We start from the raw sequence: 20,497 nt of genomic DNA on the forward strand, positions 1-20,497 counted from the left end.
CATTCTCAAAAGACAGACACACGGATCAAATGAGTAGAAAGCAGAATCCAGAAAGACTTAATTTGTGGTCAAAGTTTAAAAGAGTGTGCCAAGGCCATCCAATAAGAAAATGATAGCCTGTGACTAACAAAAGAGTGCCATGGAATAAGATGCCCACATGCAAACAAGTCAAGCCAGACCTCATAGTATATGTATGATTAACAAATGCTCCCTGAAAAATGGATCAATGACTTTAATATAAAAGTTAAAATTGGAAAACCTTCATGTTGTTGTATTTGGTAGTGATTTCTTGGAGTGATCTCCAAAGCAAAATTAACAGGAGAAAATAACAGATACATTGTGCTACCTGGGGAGTAAAAAGACAGTGTATTAACTGGAAGAAATCATTTTCACATCATATATCAGATAAAGGATTAATATTTAGAATTTTGAAAGAACTTTGACAACCAACTAATATAAAGTCATGCAGTACAGTTTTTAAAATTGGGCAAAAGACTTGAATGAAAAAAATTTCAAAGAATATATATAAATAACTAACACTTTTCGGGAGATGACATTAGAACCACAATGAAATACACTTCATAACTCTTAGGATGGTTGGTGTAAAAAAACAAAAAGCAGGGTGGGGTGGGACATAGTTTAGTAGTAAAGAGCCTGTCTATTATATGTGGGGTCCTAAGTTTAATCCTAAATATTGCCCTGACTCCTCCAAAACAGAAAGAGTACTCTTCTGGGAGTGGCGGCTATGCTTGTAATCCCGGTACTGGGAAGGATGAAGAGGAAGATGACTGAGTGCTTGAGATCAGCCTAGACTACACTGTTATTCTAGACCATCCTGGGCTACCTAGCAAGACCCTGTCTCACAGTACCAAATGACTGGGACTGGCCTCTACAACCCTAAATTTTGATTTGTTGTAGTTTTCTTCAGTGGTCTCTATCTGTTGCAAAGAACAGTTTTTTGGTTGTTTTTTTGAAGAGGGGTAAAGACTACACATAACTGGGGGTATAAGGACAAGTGTTTATAGATTAATGTTAAGGATTATACTGGTTTAGTAAATTAGTGGCTGTAGATTTTCTTCCAGTATCCAATATTCAATATCTATGCTTCCAATATCATACTGCATGAGTAGTTAGTTAGGTTTCTAGTACCAGGCATGGTCTCCTCCTTGCTGAGCAGGTCTTAAGTCAGAGATCACTGTAGACGAGGGGACAGAAAGATGTTAAGGGCCAGAGGATGGGACTTTGCTGTGATATTATGTTTTCTAGTCATATCCGAAGCTACACCCATAAAATCTCACCATCATGACTTCCCTAACATGAGCTTAACAAGGATGACACCAACATTCCAAACTAGACAGAGAAAAGCCCACGAGCTCTCAGCACTACACAGAGAATGGCAGGCAACCGAGGAAAGCTGGGAGAGGGAGGGGTGGCCTTTCCTGGGGAAGAGCCCAGAGTTAGGTTGTCTAGAACCACATGGTCAGCCCTGAAAACATACATACAAGTACTGCTATATGAACAGAACAAGTTCTTTTTAGTAATATATATTACTACTATATAGTAATATAGTTTAATATATGTAGCAATATAGCTTAGAATATATAGTAATGTAGTTTAGTAATATATACAAATAGTAATATAGTTTAGTTATATATATATGTATATATAATTTATATAAATACTTAGGATTACAGTATATAGTTTAATATATATATAATATTACTAAACATAACCTGTTATGTTCATATAATGCTACCAATATGTATGTTTTCAGGGATGATCATGTGGTAGTAGACAACCTAATTCTGCATTGAATTTTATATATATATATATATATATATATATATATATATATATATATACATACACACACACATACACACACAAATGCATTCAATAACAGTGAAAAAACATGCCATAAATTTGGAGGAGAGTGGAGAAAGAGGTATATGGAGAGTTTGAAGGGAAGAAAAAGAAAGGGAAAATGCAATTATAATCTCAAAAATAAAAGCCAAGTCAAACATAACCCTGAAAAGAAGTGCTGAAAGGGAAGTGGGCAGGTGCTGTGTAATTCACTATGACAATTTCTCTAAAGTTTAAATATAGGATGACTATGTGATTCAATGATTTCACTAGCAGCTATGTACCCAAGTATGTAAAAAACTGGGGCTCAGATATTTATATACCTGTGTCCATAGTATTATTTAAAATGGTCAAAAGATGGGTACAATGCAAGCATTCATCTTGATGAACCAAATGTTATATAAATTTAATGGAATAGTATTTAGACCTACATAATGAAATTCTGATATATGCGTATGACAGGATGAAAGGCCAAGCAATACTAAAGGGAGTAACTCAGCCACAGAAGAGTAAATGTTGCACTATTAACTCGTGTAAAATACCTAGTAGCCAAGTTCACTGAGATGGGAGAATGGTGGTTGCCAGGGGCTTGAGAGAAGAAAAACTGGGACTTAATTGGTTTGAAGATAGAGTTTCAATTTGGGAAGATGAGAAAGGGTCTGGAAACAGGTGGTAACTCTGGTTGCAAAACTGTAGCTGTTAGTAATGCCAGAGGTACATCTTTATGTGCTTAAAATGGCAATTTTCAAGTTACATATACTGAACCAAGAAGCACTAAGTACATTTGCCGGTCATTCAGCAGAGGTTGGATCTGGGGTGTTTCCCAGAGGTTCATACACGAAAGACTTGGTCACCAATCCGTGGTGCTGATGGGGGTTGTCGGACCTTCCAGTGATGGGGTCTCATACAAAGAAGCTAGGTCGTTAGGGGTATCACTTTAAAGCAGGTTTGGGCCAGGTGGTGGTGGTACATGCCTTTAATTCCAGCACTCGGGAGACAGAGACAGGCAGATCTCTGAGTTCAAGGTCAGCCTGGTCTACAAAGCAGGTCTGGGATGTCAGTGTCTTCCCCCCACTTGGGTACCATCTGATATTCCATGATGTTCTAAGCCAGAAACAATGTAGCCAAGTGACTACTCATGGAACCTCTGAAACTTGAGTCAAAATCATCCTTTACTCTGACTTCTTTCTCCTAGGTGCCTTGTCCCAGGGGGTACTAGAAGGGGTGCTGACTACATCTCACCTTTGGAGTTGATCCTAAGGATATTCTACGTATGTAAAATGATAGGTGTATTGACAGGACATTTGTACTAATTGTGCTTGCAAAGATTAGAAACATTTTACATGTTCACCAACAGAAGACTGAATGAGAGAACAACAGCATATTCCTGAAAGAAACGACTGGTCTACCTTCTCTGATCATGTGTAAGTGAAGAATACAGTGAGGATCAGTAGAGGCTGGTACTTAATGATGACAAGGCAGCCATCATTTTAACCATGACCCGTGCAAACAGCTTAATGAAAAAGATAGTTATCCTTTTGAATAGACATTTAAAAACAAAGACATTTCATAGGGTTTACTGTCATGATTTTTTTTTTTGCATTCTTCATATTCCTGTAATTCCTAGACTATTCCCAAAGCCCGCTAGACCCTTTAGCACATAGTGGGAATTCATTGGCACTTAGTGGGAATTCCATATGCTGACTTGTCTCTCTTTCTCATTTGGAAACCCAGCCAGATTGAGTTAAGAGTTTTGTGGACAGTCATTCAGTAACAGCTTGGGGTGTCCTCATCTGAGCACAGAGCTTTTATGTGGAGCTGGGTGTGGTGGCAACACTGTAATCCCAGCATTTGAAATTGAGCACAAGGTGAGCCTGGGACACTGTTCCAAAACAAAGTGCCAGAAAAAGCTCTAAGTTCAGTGATGGGACGAAAAGAAAAAAGAAAAGAAAAAAGATTTATACACTCTAGTTTAAGAGAACATATTATAACATGAAAATCACTTAATGTTTTAAACATGGGCATAAAACTGCCCACATCTGAGTATAAAGCTGTCAGTAAGTACAGAGTAAGGGTTCAGAATGAAATAAAACAAAACAGTGTCCTCATGTAGTCTAGTAAGAGAGAGAGAGAGAGAAAGAGAGAGAGAGAGAGAGAGCACATTATCATGTGAGAAATCACTTAACCCTTTTTCTTTTTTCACAGACACGCATATAAAATAGGAAACAGAATAAGTGAGCAGACTGTTAACAGCTTCGGAGACACCTCAGAGTTTCAAATAATGGGAATTAGGTAAGTTTCACTATGTTGTGCCAGATCCTTCATCTCTCTCCCGTGTTCATGGGGGAGACACAGATCTAACCTGGGCACCTCAGGGTTTTGGAGTCTGTTCCTTTTCAGAGTTCTAAAGTCTCAGGTGGGTAGATAGTTACAACATCGAGGGCTAGGAAACAGTTCTAGGACTTGACCCTCTCTGTGGTGGAGGTATGCCTGGTCCTTGATGCCAGGACTGGTCTGCCACTTCTCAACCCACATCTTTAAATTTCACAGTTGACCCTTGAACTTGAAGCAATTAGCTGAAACTTTAGTGTTTCTACCTCACCACACACATACCACACACGTACCCCCCCCCCACACATACACCCACACAACACACATTCTCACTCTGGTCTTCCCTTTGGCACAAGGAGGGCTGTCTCTAGCATCCAGGGGTAGATGTTCTCATTGATTTCTAAGTGTCATAGAGGTCCATTCATTACCAGACCCTTACACTTGCACCATTGCCCACAAACGCTGCCTTTTCTGGAGCATTCACTTTTCATTGTATTCCAGGACTGTGAGTCAACTTAATTCCACAGGCCTTTGATGGAAGGCTGGGGAATGGAAGCGGGTTGGAGCTTGTCAAACTTCTTTCATCTTGCCCCACAGCAAGATATTTTTACACTGTGACAAGGTTTACAATTGACAACACGGCTTTGCAAAACAATTTCAGTCTTACTACTAATGATGTGCTGTTTTTTTTTTAATAGTTGATTCTTATTAAGATTCATGTAGCATAAAAGTTACCAATTTTATCATTTTCAAACATATAACTGTAGATACAGATGTAGACATGTCCATCCTTTCAATGATGTGTTACACATGTAGGTATCCATGTCCAGCCTTTTTACCTGGGGCCTGGGGATTTGAACTCAGATCTTTCATAGCAAGCACTTTCACTCACTATCTTCCCAGGTCTATTTCCTATACGTTTATCTTGTTGTATTTTTACTACAAAGGAATATTGCAAGAGGCTCACTCAATTGGTTTCATCTTCCATGGAATAATGAATCCAATTTGCACTCTGAAGTAATTGCTAAATAATTACCAAGAGGACTTCTAATCCTTTGTTGTTTCTCTGAGAGTCACACAGCATTGCCCAGCTGGTGGATTTGTGACCCTTGGCTTCCTGAGTGTTGATGCTGTAGCATTGCTTCCCATGTCACTGTGCTTGCCTGGGCTTCTACTTTTAATCCTGTCATCTTATCTCCAAGTGAGACGTTTTCCTTAGGGGATTCATGCTGAAATAGTCTGAGAGAAATGATGTTGTGTGTGTGTGCGCGTGTGTTCAGACATGGCATATGTATTAAACAAGTGCATATTAAGGACTTGAGTGGGAAACAAAGGTAAAATAAGCATGGATGAAGAAGTGAGAGCTATCAATTCTATCTCAGGGTGCAATGAGAAGATGAATTAGGAAGGGTTTAGGGAGGCTGTGACAGTTGTCACTTCTGCACAAATGCTAGACTCTGTTTGTACATTGGCTTCTGCAGACAGTATGAAGAAATGTGCTTTCACACTTGACAAAAATAAAGAAAACAGAACAGAGGGAGAGGGCAAAGAAGGAATCAAGCGTAATGTTTGTGGGGAACCCATTTGTCAAACATAGGAATCTTCTAGTTTAAGCCTCTTAATTCCTCAAAGCATATATTCATATCTATAGTTATTTTCTCAAAGAAGGAACTGCTCATGTGTCCCCTTCATTGTAGTCATGTAGAAACTCAGTAATCTTCCAGCTGAGAGCAGGGGACATGCCTCCTAATTAGGTACCTAATTACAAACACTTTCTCTATAGCTTTCTAGTTTGCCATTCATTTCATTACTTCTTCAGAACTTAGTTTCAGGAAGATAGCCCCAACTTCTCAAAGCCTCCATAAGGTGGGGAGGCACCGGTTAGGCAGTGGTTGAGTCCTCACATTGCAAGGCCGTAGAGGACAAGGAGGATCAGAGAGGCATTGTGTGTATGAAAGATCCATAGCACTCGCTGCAAAATTATTTCCAGCTGCAGAGCAAGACTGAAGGAAATGCAGAGTTCCGAATCTGTTGAGCGTGGAACGCTGCGGCCAGCTATCCAGAACTATCATGATGTAAATGACCCGAGAACAGCATGTGGAAATGATTATGGCTTGGAAGACAGCAGGCTGACCATTACTTGGAGCAGAGAGTGGATGTCAACTGGGAAGGAAATGTGATCACTTTCCACTGTATGTGACCAGGAGACCAATCGGATGAGGTATGGCTAAGATTGGGGGTATATGGAGACTCTGCATAGGAAGCAGGGGGTCAAAGAATCTTTAGAATATACAGTAGATAGAGGATCTAAAATTGGAATATTGAAATATCAGTGATAATAGCCTAAGAAATGGAAATATGATTTCAAAATAAGCCTAGCACGTTTTAGGCTGCAGTAGTTAGATCAAAAGCAAACACACGAGCCATCTGATGGCTTCTCCAGACACTAGAAACTGACAAGGATTCATGTAAAACCTAAGAAAAGAATTATGGTTAAAAGAAGATTTAAAATGAAGAGCCAAGTCCCAGAAAGAAGAAGAAATGGAGTACCTATTATGTACTATCCTGTGCTGGATGCTTTTCTACTGTTTAATGCTCAAAATGAACAAAGAAGAAGAAGAAGAAGAAGAAGAAGAAGAAGAAGAAGAAGAAGAAGAAGAAGAAGAAGAAGAAGAAGAAGAAGAAGGAGAAGAAGAAGAAGAAGAAGAAGAAGAAGAAGCAGCAGCAGCAGCAGAAGCAGCAGGAAATACAATTACTCTTTTTTAGATAGGAAATACAGGGCTTGGATTTCAAGTTATCATAGCTGATTGGCTTTTGCAAAAGAACTAAGGTATTCCAGAAGGATGGGATGACTTTAACAGTTCAAGGTTCACATGATGGGGGTAGAGAGATAGCTCTGTGGACAAGAGCATTTGCCATCAAGCGTAAGGACTTAGCGCAGCACCCATGTGAAAATGCAGGCATGGGTAAGCAAGTTTGCACACCCCAGCTGTAGGAGCAGGGACAGATGTATTGCTGGGTCTTAAGAGTTCCAGGTTCAGTGAGAGGACCTGTCTCAAAGGAATAAGATGGCAGATAGAATGAGGAGAGCTGCTATCCTCCTTTGGCATCCACAACACACCTGCAACAAATGTACTTGTGTACACACACATAACGTACAGACATGCAATACAACACATGCACACACACATATATCACACCACACATACACACACACACACATATATAACATATACATATGCAATACACACACATACACACACACACACACACACACACACACACACACACACACACACAGAGTTGATATTCTGAGACAGAACAGAATAAAACCAACCAAAAAGACTTACTCTTGGACCAGGTGCTCCAGGTGGACCCTGGAACATAATCACAAAACAAAAGAAAAGAAAACCCAGTTAGTAAATATCTCAAAACCAGGCATTGTATGTTCATCAATGGCAAACAGATATAAATATAAATGAACTCACAGGGGGTCCTGGTTGACCTCTCGGCCCTTGGGGACCCTAAAAGAAATGAAGACAAAGCACAATATATAGATGGCTTTAGATTTGGTATCAACCAAGACCCAACCTCTGCTGTTGCCTGTTGATGTTGTGCAGATCACATGATTCCCAATTGACTCTGGACTTAAAAGCTTTTGCCCTTAACTATGACCCACAATTCTGAACAACCTGGAATTTTAATTTGTGTTTGTGCCTGTACTTGTGCATGTGTGGTGGGAGACTAAGTTTAATTAACAAATTAAATTATGATGTAAAAATCTTAATTCAGCCTGAGCTATTTCTATTAGCACCCACCTAACCACCAAAGCTGGGATCCTCATTGTTTTTAAATACTGTCTCCCTTCACATACCTATAAGTTGTATCCCTCCAAACATCTCCAAGATCCTTCTTCATCTTCAATGTAAATCACATATTATGGCCCAATTCCTGTGTCCCCCAACATCTGCATAATGCCCTAGTTTCTATCTTTGTGGTGCAATGGGACTTTTGAGAGGTTATTGGACCATACGGGTGCACTCTCTATAAAGCGATTCGTGTCCTAGAAAAGAGGCCAAGAGATGACCTGCTCTCCTTCACGCCACAATAAAGGAAGAAGTGGAATTCTGCAAACAGGACTAGAGCAGTCTGTCCATCACACTAATGACATTCTTCTTAGAAACTGGAATCTGATCATTCCCTAGACATCCAGTGGCTCTCATTTAGGGGAGAAGGATACACTTAATAGTGTGGCTCACCACTCTATACTAAGCTCCATCCATGTGATAAGTTATGTACTGTATTTCCATGCCACACCCCAGAAAGTGAAACAACTGAGCAGTCAATGGATGAGCAATAGAGGTAAGACCAAAAGTTAAGCCCGCAGAATACAGAAATGGTTCTTAGACACCTCATCCGGTTGCCTCCTCTTCAAAGTGTGGTCGTTATCAACACGTCCTCCACACCTTCTATAGCCAGCTACCTGCACATCTCTAAACCCTACTCTCCCCGCCCTTCTCTTTCCCCTTCCTCCCATCTCCCTTCCATCATTCTTGTCTTCCTGTAGGTTTTCTTTCTGTATCCCATTTGGCATCAGACTCCCAGTTCTCTTGTGCCAGCCTCCCCAGTACAGGGATTGTAGGTATGCACCACCATGCCCGGTACACCAAGTTCTTTTATAAATGACTTCTCTTACACACACTCCTGCCTACCCACTCTTTTCCATTGAGATAGATAGAATGCTCGTTTCTCTCTCAGTGCTACTTTAAACTCTACAGCTACTGCAACCACCTGGCATGTCACTTCCCTTCTCAACGCATGACTAGTTTATTTCTTCATTCCACAGAGCACAGCACTTCGGAACGTACCCAAAGTTTGATAAAATGTCTGTTGCTTTTTTAAAGTTTTCTGGAACAAGACTACAGTGCCTGATACACACTAGATGCTCAACAATTCTTATGACATGATTGAACAACATTAGAAATGTTATTAATTTAGAAAGTAGGAAGGCTAATTGGGTCCATTTAGATGCCAAAAGTTATGCTGACATTTTTTCAAAATGTACTAACAGCAATCATTACTCAGTCCTCACACATCTGCTCAAAGTTAGTTTATTTGATGGTGAATTGAATCTTAACATCATACTGAGTCAGACTCAGATTAGGGTTAGACGATGGCAAAAAGAAGAATTAATATCCAGCTGGTTTCAAATAATGTTGATACTGTAACTGGCTTCATACTCAGGATGCTTTATTGCTAAGACTGTTAACCCTGGTTTTATTGTGACAGCTAGAACAAATACCACAGTTACTTAAGCAGGCTAGAGAACTCACACTATGCCTGAGAGACATTTCGTAGTTTGCATGGTCTATGCTTACGAATTATTTTATTTTATTTTTTTATGCATACAAATTCAATCAGAGGGCAACAAAAGCTGTCCTCAGAAGCTGCCTGCTAAGTTGCAGGAATGCCATCGTTAGTGACAGTCTAAGTCCAAACCATGCCGAGGTTAGAGTGAATTTGATCCATTCTGAATCAACACTGCAAAAATAATCAACAGCTGTGCCATTGAACCACTTCACATGTTTCTGACATTTACAAAATCCCTTTGATGGTTCAGTACAAAACATCCATCCTATATCTGACTCCAAAAGAGGAATGTACCATAGGAAAAGGAGCAAAGTATTTCTACTGCTGACACTACCAAATTCATTTCAGCTCGTTCCTCAGAGCGAGTCAGCTCATCACAGATACAATCCAACGAAATGCTTAACTGGCCACGAGAGAGGGCAGGGCAACCTAACACAACAATGGCAGGAGCAGGTCAAGCAAGCAAATAGACAAACTGTGATTCCAACCACATAATGTGTTATTAGTTCTCTCTTTCCTTCAGCTAACACTATTAAGAAGTTTACCTACTTTCTATCTACTGCATACAGGGCTTTGTAGATAAACTGTTATTTTCCTGAGGGCAACCACGGTCGTGGAGATGGCTGTGATAATGGTTTGAGTAGCTGTTCAGAAAGCCTCTTTAAATTATGCCAGGTTCTCTCTGTTCTGTTCCATAATTTGCATGAATCCCTGAACAGTATCATAGCTTATCATTTGATTTAAGAAGACTAGCGCTCTTTCCAGCCAGTGCCGAGTGATGGGCATCTCCCGGGACAACTGACACAAGCGCCGCAAGACGGGGGTAAGCGAAAACCCTACCACAAGAAGCAGAAGTATGAGCTGGGATGGCCCGCTACCAACACGAAGATTGGCCCTCGCCGCATACACACAGTCCGACTTCGAGGAGGCAATAAGAAGTACTGTGCCCTGAGATTGGATGTGGGGAACTTTTCCTGGGGCTCTGAGTGTTGTACTCGCAAAACAAGGATCATTGATGTTGTCTACAATGCATCCAACAACGAGCTTGTCCGCACCAAAAGACCCTGGTGAAGAACTGCATCGTGCTCATTGACAGCACGCTGTACCGACAGTGATAGAGTCCCACTATGCACTGCCCCTGGGCCGCAAGAAGGGGGACAAGCTGACTCCTGAGGAGGAAGAGATTTTAAACAAAAAACGATCAAAGAAAATTCAAAAGAAATACGACGAAAAGAAAAAGAATGCCAAAACCAGCAGTCTCCTGGAGGAGCAGTCCCAGCAGGACAAGCTTCTAGCCTGTATTGCCTCACGACCAGGCCAGTGTGGCAGAGCAGACGGCTATGTGCTTGAAGGCAAAGAGCTGGAGTTCTATCTGCGGAAGATCAAAGCCCAGAAAGGCAAATGAGCCTCAAGTGTAATAAAGGTGTCTGCTGTTCTAAAAAAAAAAAAAAAAAAAAGAAGACTAGCATGTGACCTTGAATCTAACTAAGTATGTGGTCTTCTCCTATGTAAATTCCTTATTTCCTTTCCTTTCTGTAAATGCAGTTGTCATTTATCTCAGGAGTTCTGTGTTTATTTATTTGCTTTTTTAATTGGTTATTTTATTTATTTACATTTCAAATGTTGTCTGCCTTCTCAGTTTCCCCTCGGCAAACTCCCTATCCCCTCCCCCTCCCCCTGCTTCTATGAGGGTGCTCCTCCACATCCACCCACTCCTGCCTCACTGCTCTAGCATTCCCTTATGCTGGGACATTGAGTCTCCACAGGACCAAGGGCCTCCTCTCACAGTGATATCAGATAGGGCCATCCTCTGCTACATATGTGGCTGGAGCTATGAGTCTCTCCATGTGTACTCTTTGGTTGGTGGTTTAGTCCCTGGGAGCTCGATGTGTGTGTGTGTGTGTGTGTGTGTGTGTGTGTGTGTGTGGTTAGTTGATATTGTTGTTCTTCCTATGGGATTGCAAACCCCTTCAGCTCCTTCAGTCCTTCCCCTAACTCTTCCATTGGGGTCCCTGTGCTCAGTCTGATGGTTGGTGGCAAGCATCTGCATCTGTGTTGGTCAGGCTCTGGCAGAGGTTCTCTTAAGCTGGTCCTATTTTAGAGTTGTTTTTCCATTTAAACTTGGGGACTTTCATTACAGGATTCTCTATGTTCCAACTGTCACTAGCATGCTTCTTTTGACAACTGGAGTGTGTTTCTAGTTTTTGTCAAATATATCTTTGGGGCTAAGGGACAGATGGCTTCTTCTGAGAACTACTGGTTTGGAAGACTTAATTAAGTTTTCACAATATTAAGTAAGACTTATTAATTATCAGTGGTGCTAGGATGGGATCCGTGGACTCTAAGGTGGAAAGCCTGATGTTAAGGTACGAATCTGCTCCTCAGGCTGCTCTGTGGCTGACCCCTTTCTCTGTAGCTCCCTTACCCAGCAGCTCCCCATTCTTCAGTTGTCTTGTGAGAAGACACTGTTTGTGAGTGGAGAGATTTAGGCTCTGATCTTTGTAACTGACATGTTCTTGGGTCACAGAAATCTCATTTGAAAATAAGAGGCTCAGTGAGCATGGTTCCCATGGCCCATTTGAGAGTTTAGTTTTCAGGCTGGAAATGTAGCTCACTGGCAGACTACTTGCTTAACATGATTAAAGCTCTAGGTTTGAACACACGTGCACCCCCCCCACACACCACACACACACACACACACACACACACACACACACACAATACACAGTTGAGACACAGAGACACAGATGACAGATACATAGAATAAGAATTGGTTTTCAAGCCTTTTTTTTTAAAAAAAAGAAAATTATCCCTCATCTTTTATAATTGGAGAAATGTGTTATACCCAGGAATATATGAGCTAAAAGTTTCAATTTTGAAGTTTGTATAAGTGTAGGGGAATTTCTAGTTGAATCAAAAAAGTTGATCTATTTTTTTATTTGAATGAATTATATAATCTAGGAATAAAACATGCATCTATATATTTTAAATTCTTTCTCTTTCATATGTGTACTTGTGTGTGTGTGCACATGAGTACAGCTGCTCATCAAGACCAGAAGAGGGCACTCCATCTCCTTTAACTGGAGTTATAGGTAGTTATGCCATGCCCAGTGTGGGTACCATGAACTGAGCTTGGGTCCTCTAGAAGATCAGGAAGCACCCTTAACCTGACCCACCTCTGTAGCACCTTAAGTTCTTAATTTTAAAATATAGGATTCTTTTCATACATTTCTTATAATGAGTAAGCCAAATTAGAGGCAATAAGATAATTCTCATACTCAAAAGCTATACAGCAATACTAACTTAGAGTACTTGAGAAATTGTCAGTGGAATTCTTCAACACTATACTAATTTTTATCTTATCATAACATACTACAAAAATGAAGTACCCTCTCTAAAATTTGTGCCAAATTGCTCTTTATATGTTTTTCTACTTCTGTTGCATTACTATGTTTCAAGTTCTGACATCCTGTCAAAACCAGAATGTTATTTTTGGTGTAAGTTAATATTTTTCTTTTAAAATAATTTCATTCTATTATTTCTGCCAATGCTCTTTAAATTTCATTTCAAATTAATTACTCTTGTCCTAAGAGTGTTTTGGAATCCCAGGGAAGTCAGACATTTTTTTTTAACTATTCAAAATTAATTTCTGAGAAACACAAGAGATTTGTGTTTCCTACCTACTCCTATAACTACCCATGAGCAGGTTTCTTAGGACACCACAATCTGGAGCTGTTTACAGAATATGCGTCCCAGGGTTTAAAAACAAAACCCATAGGCCGCCAGACAAGGATCAAGTGTAGAATAGAGAAGAAACCTCTCTTACATGGATGTATGGAAATAGCGCCCTACAGGTGGGAAGGACTCATTTCTAACCAATTCTGAAATCTAAAGTTATGCTTCGGAGGATGTGAACCTTCCTCAATAATAAGCCCGAACCTATGGCAAGGGAAAAACATCTCCAAGATGATATTTGAGCAGAGGTTGGGATCCTGTGATAAAGCAGTCATTTGATGAGCAGATGAAAGGTATTTCTGGGTAGCAAGAAGACATCCTGAAGAACCCAAGGAAGCGAGAGCCTGTAGCAGGGCAAGTGCTGTGTCTGAGACCAGAGGGAAAATAGAAGCGAGGTCAGGCAGGGCTTTATATTGAGAAGGCGGAGCTTAGATTTTTGTATGCGTGTAAGAGTCAGGGAAGGCTGAGGTCAAGGCTTCGTTCCTTGACAATGTTTCTGGTACATGGAGAATGGATTGCAGTGGGGTCAGCAGAGTCAATGACAAGATGTTCAGAACTGGGGCTGATAGCGTGGGAATACGCACCAAGTGTGTCGGTGACGGAGGTGAGATGAATGGATGACGCTGGTAAGTTACAGAGGGGTGGGAACTGAGGTCAGTTCTGTATTCTGTGCCTTTGTGAGTGGTTCTCTAGGGGATTTACTGATTTTCTGTTTGCATAGCAGCACAGAGAAGATCTGGCAGGAACTTAAATGCAAGAATGAGAGTCCAGTAACTCTCAGAGATGGCTTTCAGTGCGGGGGAACTTGTCACAGTAGCCGTACTCAGAGAGGAGTCATTACTGGATCAAGCCCAAGCCAGCCTAGTGTTCTTTCTTCTAGCCAGTGTTAATCGTGTTCTCATTATGGACCAGTGCTGTGGACCAGGGATTACAGCTATCAAAGGTGGTAGGTAGCTGTAGTATCAAAATAGTGATATCAAAGATGGCATCAAATATGTACACTGTTCTCTTCCAGACCACTCTCAGGAAGCTGATTTCAGAAACCAAAATAATACTTAAAAATAAATCATTTGAATTTACTCTCCATAGCCACTCATATTTACAGTTCATTTAAAATTTACTGCCTACTGAATGCCAACTATAAGACAGGTATTGGGGTCCCATCACTAAAACAAACACTAGAAGCAGAACAGATGTTCCATGGAGTTTATGCCCTAGTGAGGGAGACATGCTGACCAAATATAAGTAACATAGCAGGTAGCAAGGAACTAGGTTAAGGGAGGGTACAGTTTCAGGAAAGAGGGGACATTGTCCTTATACAGTGGTGTGACGGCTGATCTTTATTGGCATTTAGGTGTTTGAACACAACTCTGGGCATATCTGTAAGGGTATTACCAGAGATGACTGACTGAGTGGAATAAAAGAAATAAAAGTAGACTAGGAGAGTGCTAAGATTTTCAGCTTTGTATCCTGTCAGCCATGACAGCTGTTCTCTATCACATATTCCTCTCGTGTGTGTGTGTGTGTGTGTGTGTGTGTGTGTGTGTGTGTGCGCGCGCGCGCGTAAGCAATCTTGGACCTAGTGCTTTGAAGTCATGAATAAATCAAATCTTTCCTGCCTAAGTTGTTTATGTCACATATTTTAGTCACAAACTATGAACGAAAACTAGTATAATAATAGGCTTATTGAGGAAAAGGCTTAGTGGTAAGGTATCTCCAAAGAAAAGAACCAAGCTACAGGTGACAGGCACTGTTCTCAGTCCTGGGTATTAAGTGTTGTTTCCAGAGATGGGCGCAGGATGTGCCCAATATTCCAGCAAGTCCAGCCTATGTAAACGGCCTTTAAATAGACATGTCCGGATGAACAGAAACAAAGTGGCTTAAGAGTGCAGCACAGAAGTACCAGGAACAAGAACTTTAAGTGAGGAGGCTGCAGAAAGAACAGGAGAAGGAAGGCATCAGAGTGCAGTGTCTAAACATCATCGCTATCTACCACTCACCTGGCTTTCCAGGGCCTTCCAGGCCTGGCTCTTGGACCCTTCAGCAAGAAGTGGCTGCAGCTCGGTCTGTTTCATTTAGAGGGGATTGACCTGCCTGGTCTTTACCTTGTTTATTCTAGATGCCATCTTTTTATCAGAAATCTAAAATTACAGTCATAACTCATGGAGTTTTCAATCTGTCAGAGCAAGTAATCTGTCTTCACAGGAAACGCTTATAACATTCCTGCGTTATGACATCGCCACGGGCTCCTGAGGTTTCTTGACCTCACGGAAGCTTATGATCTAGCCACTGTGCTTAGGATAAGCCAGACACGCAGAGCCAGGGAGATACAGGAAGTGAGCTAATACCAACCTCTGGTTTTCATTCCCATTTCTACTCAGCCCAAGAGATAAGACTCCCTGTGTGCGTGTGATCTTGCCTCCCGCTATATTGTCTGTTGGGAAAGTCTAAAGTCATTTGTTCCCCTTTTCAGGTACTTGGTGTAATTAATTCACTCCACACCTACTGTCTCTTCATGGGGGATGCTGCAGTCTGGTCAACATGAATCTTCCTTGTGGCAAAGCCCAACCAAGTGATGGTACTTGTAGGAAATGGTGGGTGTTCCCATTTGCTTCTCGGTGGTGGCCTTTTAAAATATCTCTATACATAGCTCACACTACCACTGAACAAATATACAACAACAATTTTATTAAGAATGTATGCCTGTCATCCCTGCCCTTAGAAGGAGGAGAGGAGACAGGGGGAGTAAATTTTAAAGCTAGCCTGGGCAACACAGCGAGAGTCTGTCTTAGAACAGCACAAACAAGCTAATGCATTGAGTCTCCCTTGCAGTGTCATTAGTGCTGGCTGGGTATAGCATGAGTGCCTAACATGACCTGGCAGAGCTGTTGCTTGGGCCCTGGAGAAGGTGAATCTCTTCCTGTACACAGTGATCTTGGGAGACTATGATTGACAGGCCCTTAAGCACATTTAGGGCTCATCAGATCCATACTTAACCATACAGGTTAATTCTTTTTCTTGACAACTATAATTTTTTACTCCACAAGTAACAGGTGTGACAGGCAAATCTAACATGATCTTTGATTCCCTAGGGATTATCACAAAGAGATAAAGGATGATGTAACCAGAAATTCCGACATTTAGTTAAACTTACAGTTTCACCTCTAAAGCCTTTTTCACCTCTGGGTCCCTAAAAGAGAGGGGAAAAAAAAAAGATAGTGGTTCAATGTCAGGGGCCATTGTCTGTTTGATGCAGTAATGGTTGGGCTCAGGAACATGTCATTTTATACTTTTGTTTTATTATCTAGGAATATTTGTTAATTCATAGACAGATTTTCTGAGTAATCAGAAATTCCCACCAAACCAAACCAAACAAACAACCTATACTGATGGATTGTTCTGTGTGCTCAGCACTCCAAGGCCACCCCACGGAGAAATCGAAACAACACCGGTGGCCTTACTTAACCAGTGGGGTCAGGAGAGCTATCTGATATTCACTCACAGGTGCATTTGGAAAGGAATTTCTTACAATCTCTAAGGTCCGTTATGTTTCTCTTTGCCTTTGAGATTCGTGTTTCTAGAGCAATTTCTTCATTCTCTTTCGTTCTCTCTCTGTTCCCCTTTGACTTTATTTAGTGTATGTGCTGAGGTGGGGTGCACATGTGGGAGTTTGAGGACAGCTCTCAGCACTAAGCTCTCTTCGTCCTGTGGGGTCTGGGGTCTGCACTCAGGCTGCCAGGTTTGCGTGGCAGGTGCTTTTAGTTGCTTTATACTTATTTCTTAATGTGCATTGGGAATAATTTCCCCACATCCAGATTGAAAAAAATTCAAACTTAAAATAAGTTTCTTAAAAAATGTTTTCTTGGGAGGCAGAGGCAGGCGGATTTCTGAGTTCAAGGCCAGCCTGGTCTACAGAGTGAGTTCCAGGACAGCCAGGACTACACAGAGAAACCCTGCCTCGAAAAAGCCAAACACAAAACAAAACAAAAAAATATTTTCAAACTCCTAGACATATACAGCCCCAACCTGTAAGAGACAGCTGTGTCTTCTAGATCATTTTTTTAAAAAATGATTTTTCTGCTCTGTTTTTACATCACCTTTATCTGGGGCTTTAAAAATGGTGAAGTGAGCGTCTAATCTCTTTCAGCACCAATGAGATCCCAGTGAATTCCATGTCCTTTCCCTGCCACCAGTATAGGAATGGCCATGTGGCCAAATGCCAGTCGACTGTACATCAGAAAATCCAACCTTAAGTGTGACTCTGAGTACTCGTAAGTGACTAAATTAAGAAACTCACCAAATGAGAAATCTTTTGTCCTTACTCCTGTACAAGTCAGTTTGGGTCGGGACTCCCACTGCTTGCAGCAGTTTTTGTAATGATTGAATTACAATATGCTCACACATCTAATTCTGTCCTTTCATCTGTTACACTGAGCAGCATCTTTCTTTTTACCACCACACATTCCAGCCCGATAATGTTGCACCCTCATTATTAGTCTCCATCACTGACTCCACCCCTACTGATTTTCCCTCACAATATTTGCGTGTGTGTGTGCACGTGTGTGATTTTCAGATGATTATTTCTTATAGTGGATTCTTCTTAGAATGGAAAAAACCAGAATATGGAAAAAATTTGAAAAGAAACTTGATGTGCACATCGAATAGCATAATGACCTTTAACAGCTATGGTATAAACAAAACACAGTGAGATATTTCCATTGAGGCATTTCTTTATCACATTTTCCTTGACCGATAATACTTCGAATTTTTGACAGAGAACAGTCATTCCTTAATCAGAACGGCGTGTGCTGCAGAACCACCCACTGAACTATGAGAACTCTCCCACCTACAGTGTTATGCTGCTCTGAATAGCAAATATTAGAAGCCAAGAGAATGAGTTACACATTTTATTTCTTTTGAATAAACTCCAGTAACTTTCATGGCACATTCTCCAAATTTATCAAAGAGAAGAGCTCTCCTTAACACTTGAAACAGTCTATTTTCAATTTTAAATGTGACTACACACAACACTTTCAAATGATTTACAATATGGCTTCCCGGGAGGGAATGAGTCTTGGTTTTCCCAGGCTCTACCCGACTGTGTTCTTCTGTGCGTAACTTCTCTGGGCTGTAATGGGCCCCGGGACTATGTTTCAGCCATTGTCTTATTTCTTGGATTTGCTTTACCACTGGCACTGGCGCTATGCTGATTCTATGTCCACTCCAGACATGGCCTGGACAAATGGAGACATCAGCTGTGTAACTCACTGGGTTCCTTACCTTGACGGACCAGATGACCCTCTACAAAGGTCATCCACTGAACAGAAGTGATACCCACTCCAACCACGTGTTGTACCAATTTGAGAAATGTCACAGAAAATGAAGCAAAACAAAAGCTACAGTGCTGACAAAAAGCCTCTGAGATAAGTTAGCCTTGTACATTTTCATATTATTCTCACAGTGTAGCCTGCACCAGAGACTCCTTTCTGTCATGTCTAACCTTCTAGTATCCTGGTTTTCTTACTCATTTTACCAACATCTTACTTTTCATAGTGGGTGCTTTTAAGCCAGTGGTTCTCAACCTGTGGGTCGCTACCTCTTTGGGCATTGAACACCACGACGTGAAGAACTGTATTAAAGGGTCCCAGCATTAGGGAGGTTGAGAACCACGGATGTCAAGACTCAGATCTTGTCAGTCGGAACTCAGCTCACTCTCTGTGTTCTTTCCTTCAGAACTTGACCCGTGCTTACAGTTTTAGTGACTGCTTCTCTGTTTACTGCTCCCCCTCCCTGGCTCCGTTGGTTTTTCTTTTCTCAAGCTTGAGTGTCTCCACCATTCAAACCTATTATTCTATGACCCTGAAGAGTGGCTCCCCAGAAGGAAATATGAATTTGCCTTTCCAGCCATTGCTTCTTAAATACCCAAGCCAATTCATTATGGAGTATTCTGGAATTAGAAATAGGATAGACGACAACATCATCATCATCATCAACAACAACAACAACAACAACAACAACAGAGTAAAAGTTATGTTGTAATAAACTTACAGTTCCACCTGTTGGGCCTATTATCCCTTCTCGGCCAAGAGGGCCAGTGTTTCCCTGTGGGGGTAAAAGAAAGCAGTCAGTCTCAGTCTACAAAACAGTCTATTGGAGTGATGTTTCTGTACACTGTGGGAACATGTGTCTCTGTCCTTCCTTGCCTACCTAAGGCACCCTTTGATTGGTTAAAATAAAAGGCCCACAGCCTATAGCAAAAGACAGGATAATAAAGTGGGACTTATGGACAGAGTGGGGAACTCTGGGAAAGAGTCAGGCACAGGAGACTGATCACCTAGATTCCGAGGGAATCTGACATACAGAACTAATGAGAGGTAACTAACCAGCCATGTGGAAGGCATAGACTAGTATAAACAGGTTAATATAAGTTAAGAGCCAGCTGGGGAGCAAGCCTAAGCTAAGGCCAAAAGCACTGTAAATAAATGTAAGCCCCTGTGTCATTGTTTGGGAACTGGGATGGGCATAGGAAGGCCCAATGTTACAATAGTAAGCCTCCTTCTCCATGTATATTCATGGAAAAAAGAACCCCAAGAAAACATATGCAGTGATAAAATAGCTATCTCAAAATAGCTTTTTAGTATATTATAATTCCTGCTCTAGCCAAGAGCACCAGTGTTTCCCTATTGGGAATAAAGAAGTCAGTCAAAGTCTGTTGGAGGGATGTTTTTATATTATTAGCATATTAGCATACAGCATAGTATAATACTAGCATAAATTATAGTAATTTTGACAGTATATGATAAAATTGTAATATTGCTGTAGTTTCCAATCCAAGAGCTGTAAGTTATTTCTAATACAAATTAAAATTGAAATTTCCATGCAGTAAGAAGTTCAAGGTTATATTTTGTATGTGGGGCATTTCATAACAAATGATGTTGCTTTCCACAGGGGTTCCAGAACAATGCACACACGTTTGAGTGGGTTTTTGTATAAATGGTGAAAGGATGGGTGTCTGGGTTCCATGGCACACAGTAGAAAGGGAGTTCAGGGCAGAACCAGAGGGCATCTCCTGTGACCAACCAAGCCGCAGGCTCCTCTGGGAGACATGGCAGAACTGGACATGAAAGATGCTGAGCATCTGACCTGGTGATAATGAGGATGTCCCCTAAAGAGCTGGGGTGCTAGTAAAGTCCTTTCT

At 41.1% G+C, this 20,497-nt stretch overlaps 1 protein-coding gene and 1 pseudogene across 1 annotated transcript in view; one reads left to right on the forward strand and one right to left on the reverse strand.

The window, feature by feature from the left end:
• The window catches only part of Col24a1 (collagen type XXIV alpha 1 chain), a 264,200-nt gene that overhangs the window by 21,250 nt on the left and 222,453 nt on the right, over nt 1–20,497 (reverse strand). The window contains exons 53-56 of the mRNA XM_085835446.1: nt 19,348–19,401; nt 16,454–16,489; nt 7,683–7,718; nt 7,545–7,571 (exon numbers count right to left, since the gene is read on the reverse strand). Coding sequence (XP_085691572.1) covers nt 7,545–7,571; nt 7,683–7,718; nt 16,454–16,489; nt 19,348–19,401 — 153 coding nt within the window. The remainder of the gene's footprint in view (nt 1–7,544; nt 7,572–7,682; nt 7,719–16,453; nt 16,490–19,347; nt 19,402–20,497) is intronic.
• LOC110291075 (small ribosomal subunit protein eS8 pseudogene) lies at nt 10,343–10,969 on the forward strand (annotated as a pseudogene).

The sequence above is a fragment of the Mus caroli genome, unplaced genomic scaffold, assembly GCF_978045245.1.
Source record: "Mus caroli unplaced genomic scaffold, Mus_caroli_1 scaffold_3, whole genome shotgun sequence".
Classification (NCBI taxonomy): Eukaryota; Metazoa; Chordata; class Mammalia; order Rodentia; family Muridae; genus Mus; species Mus caroli.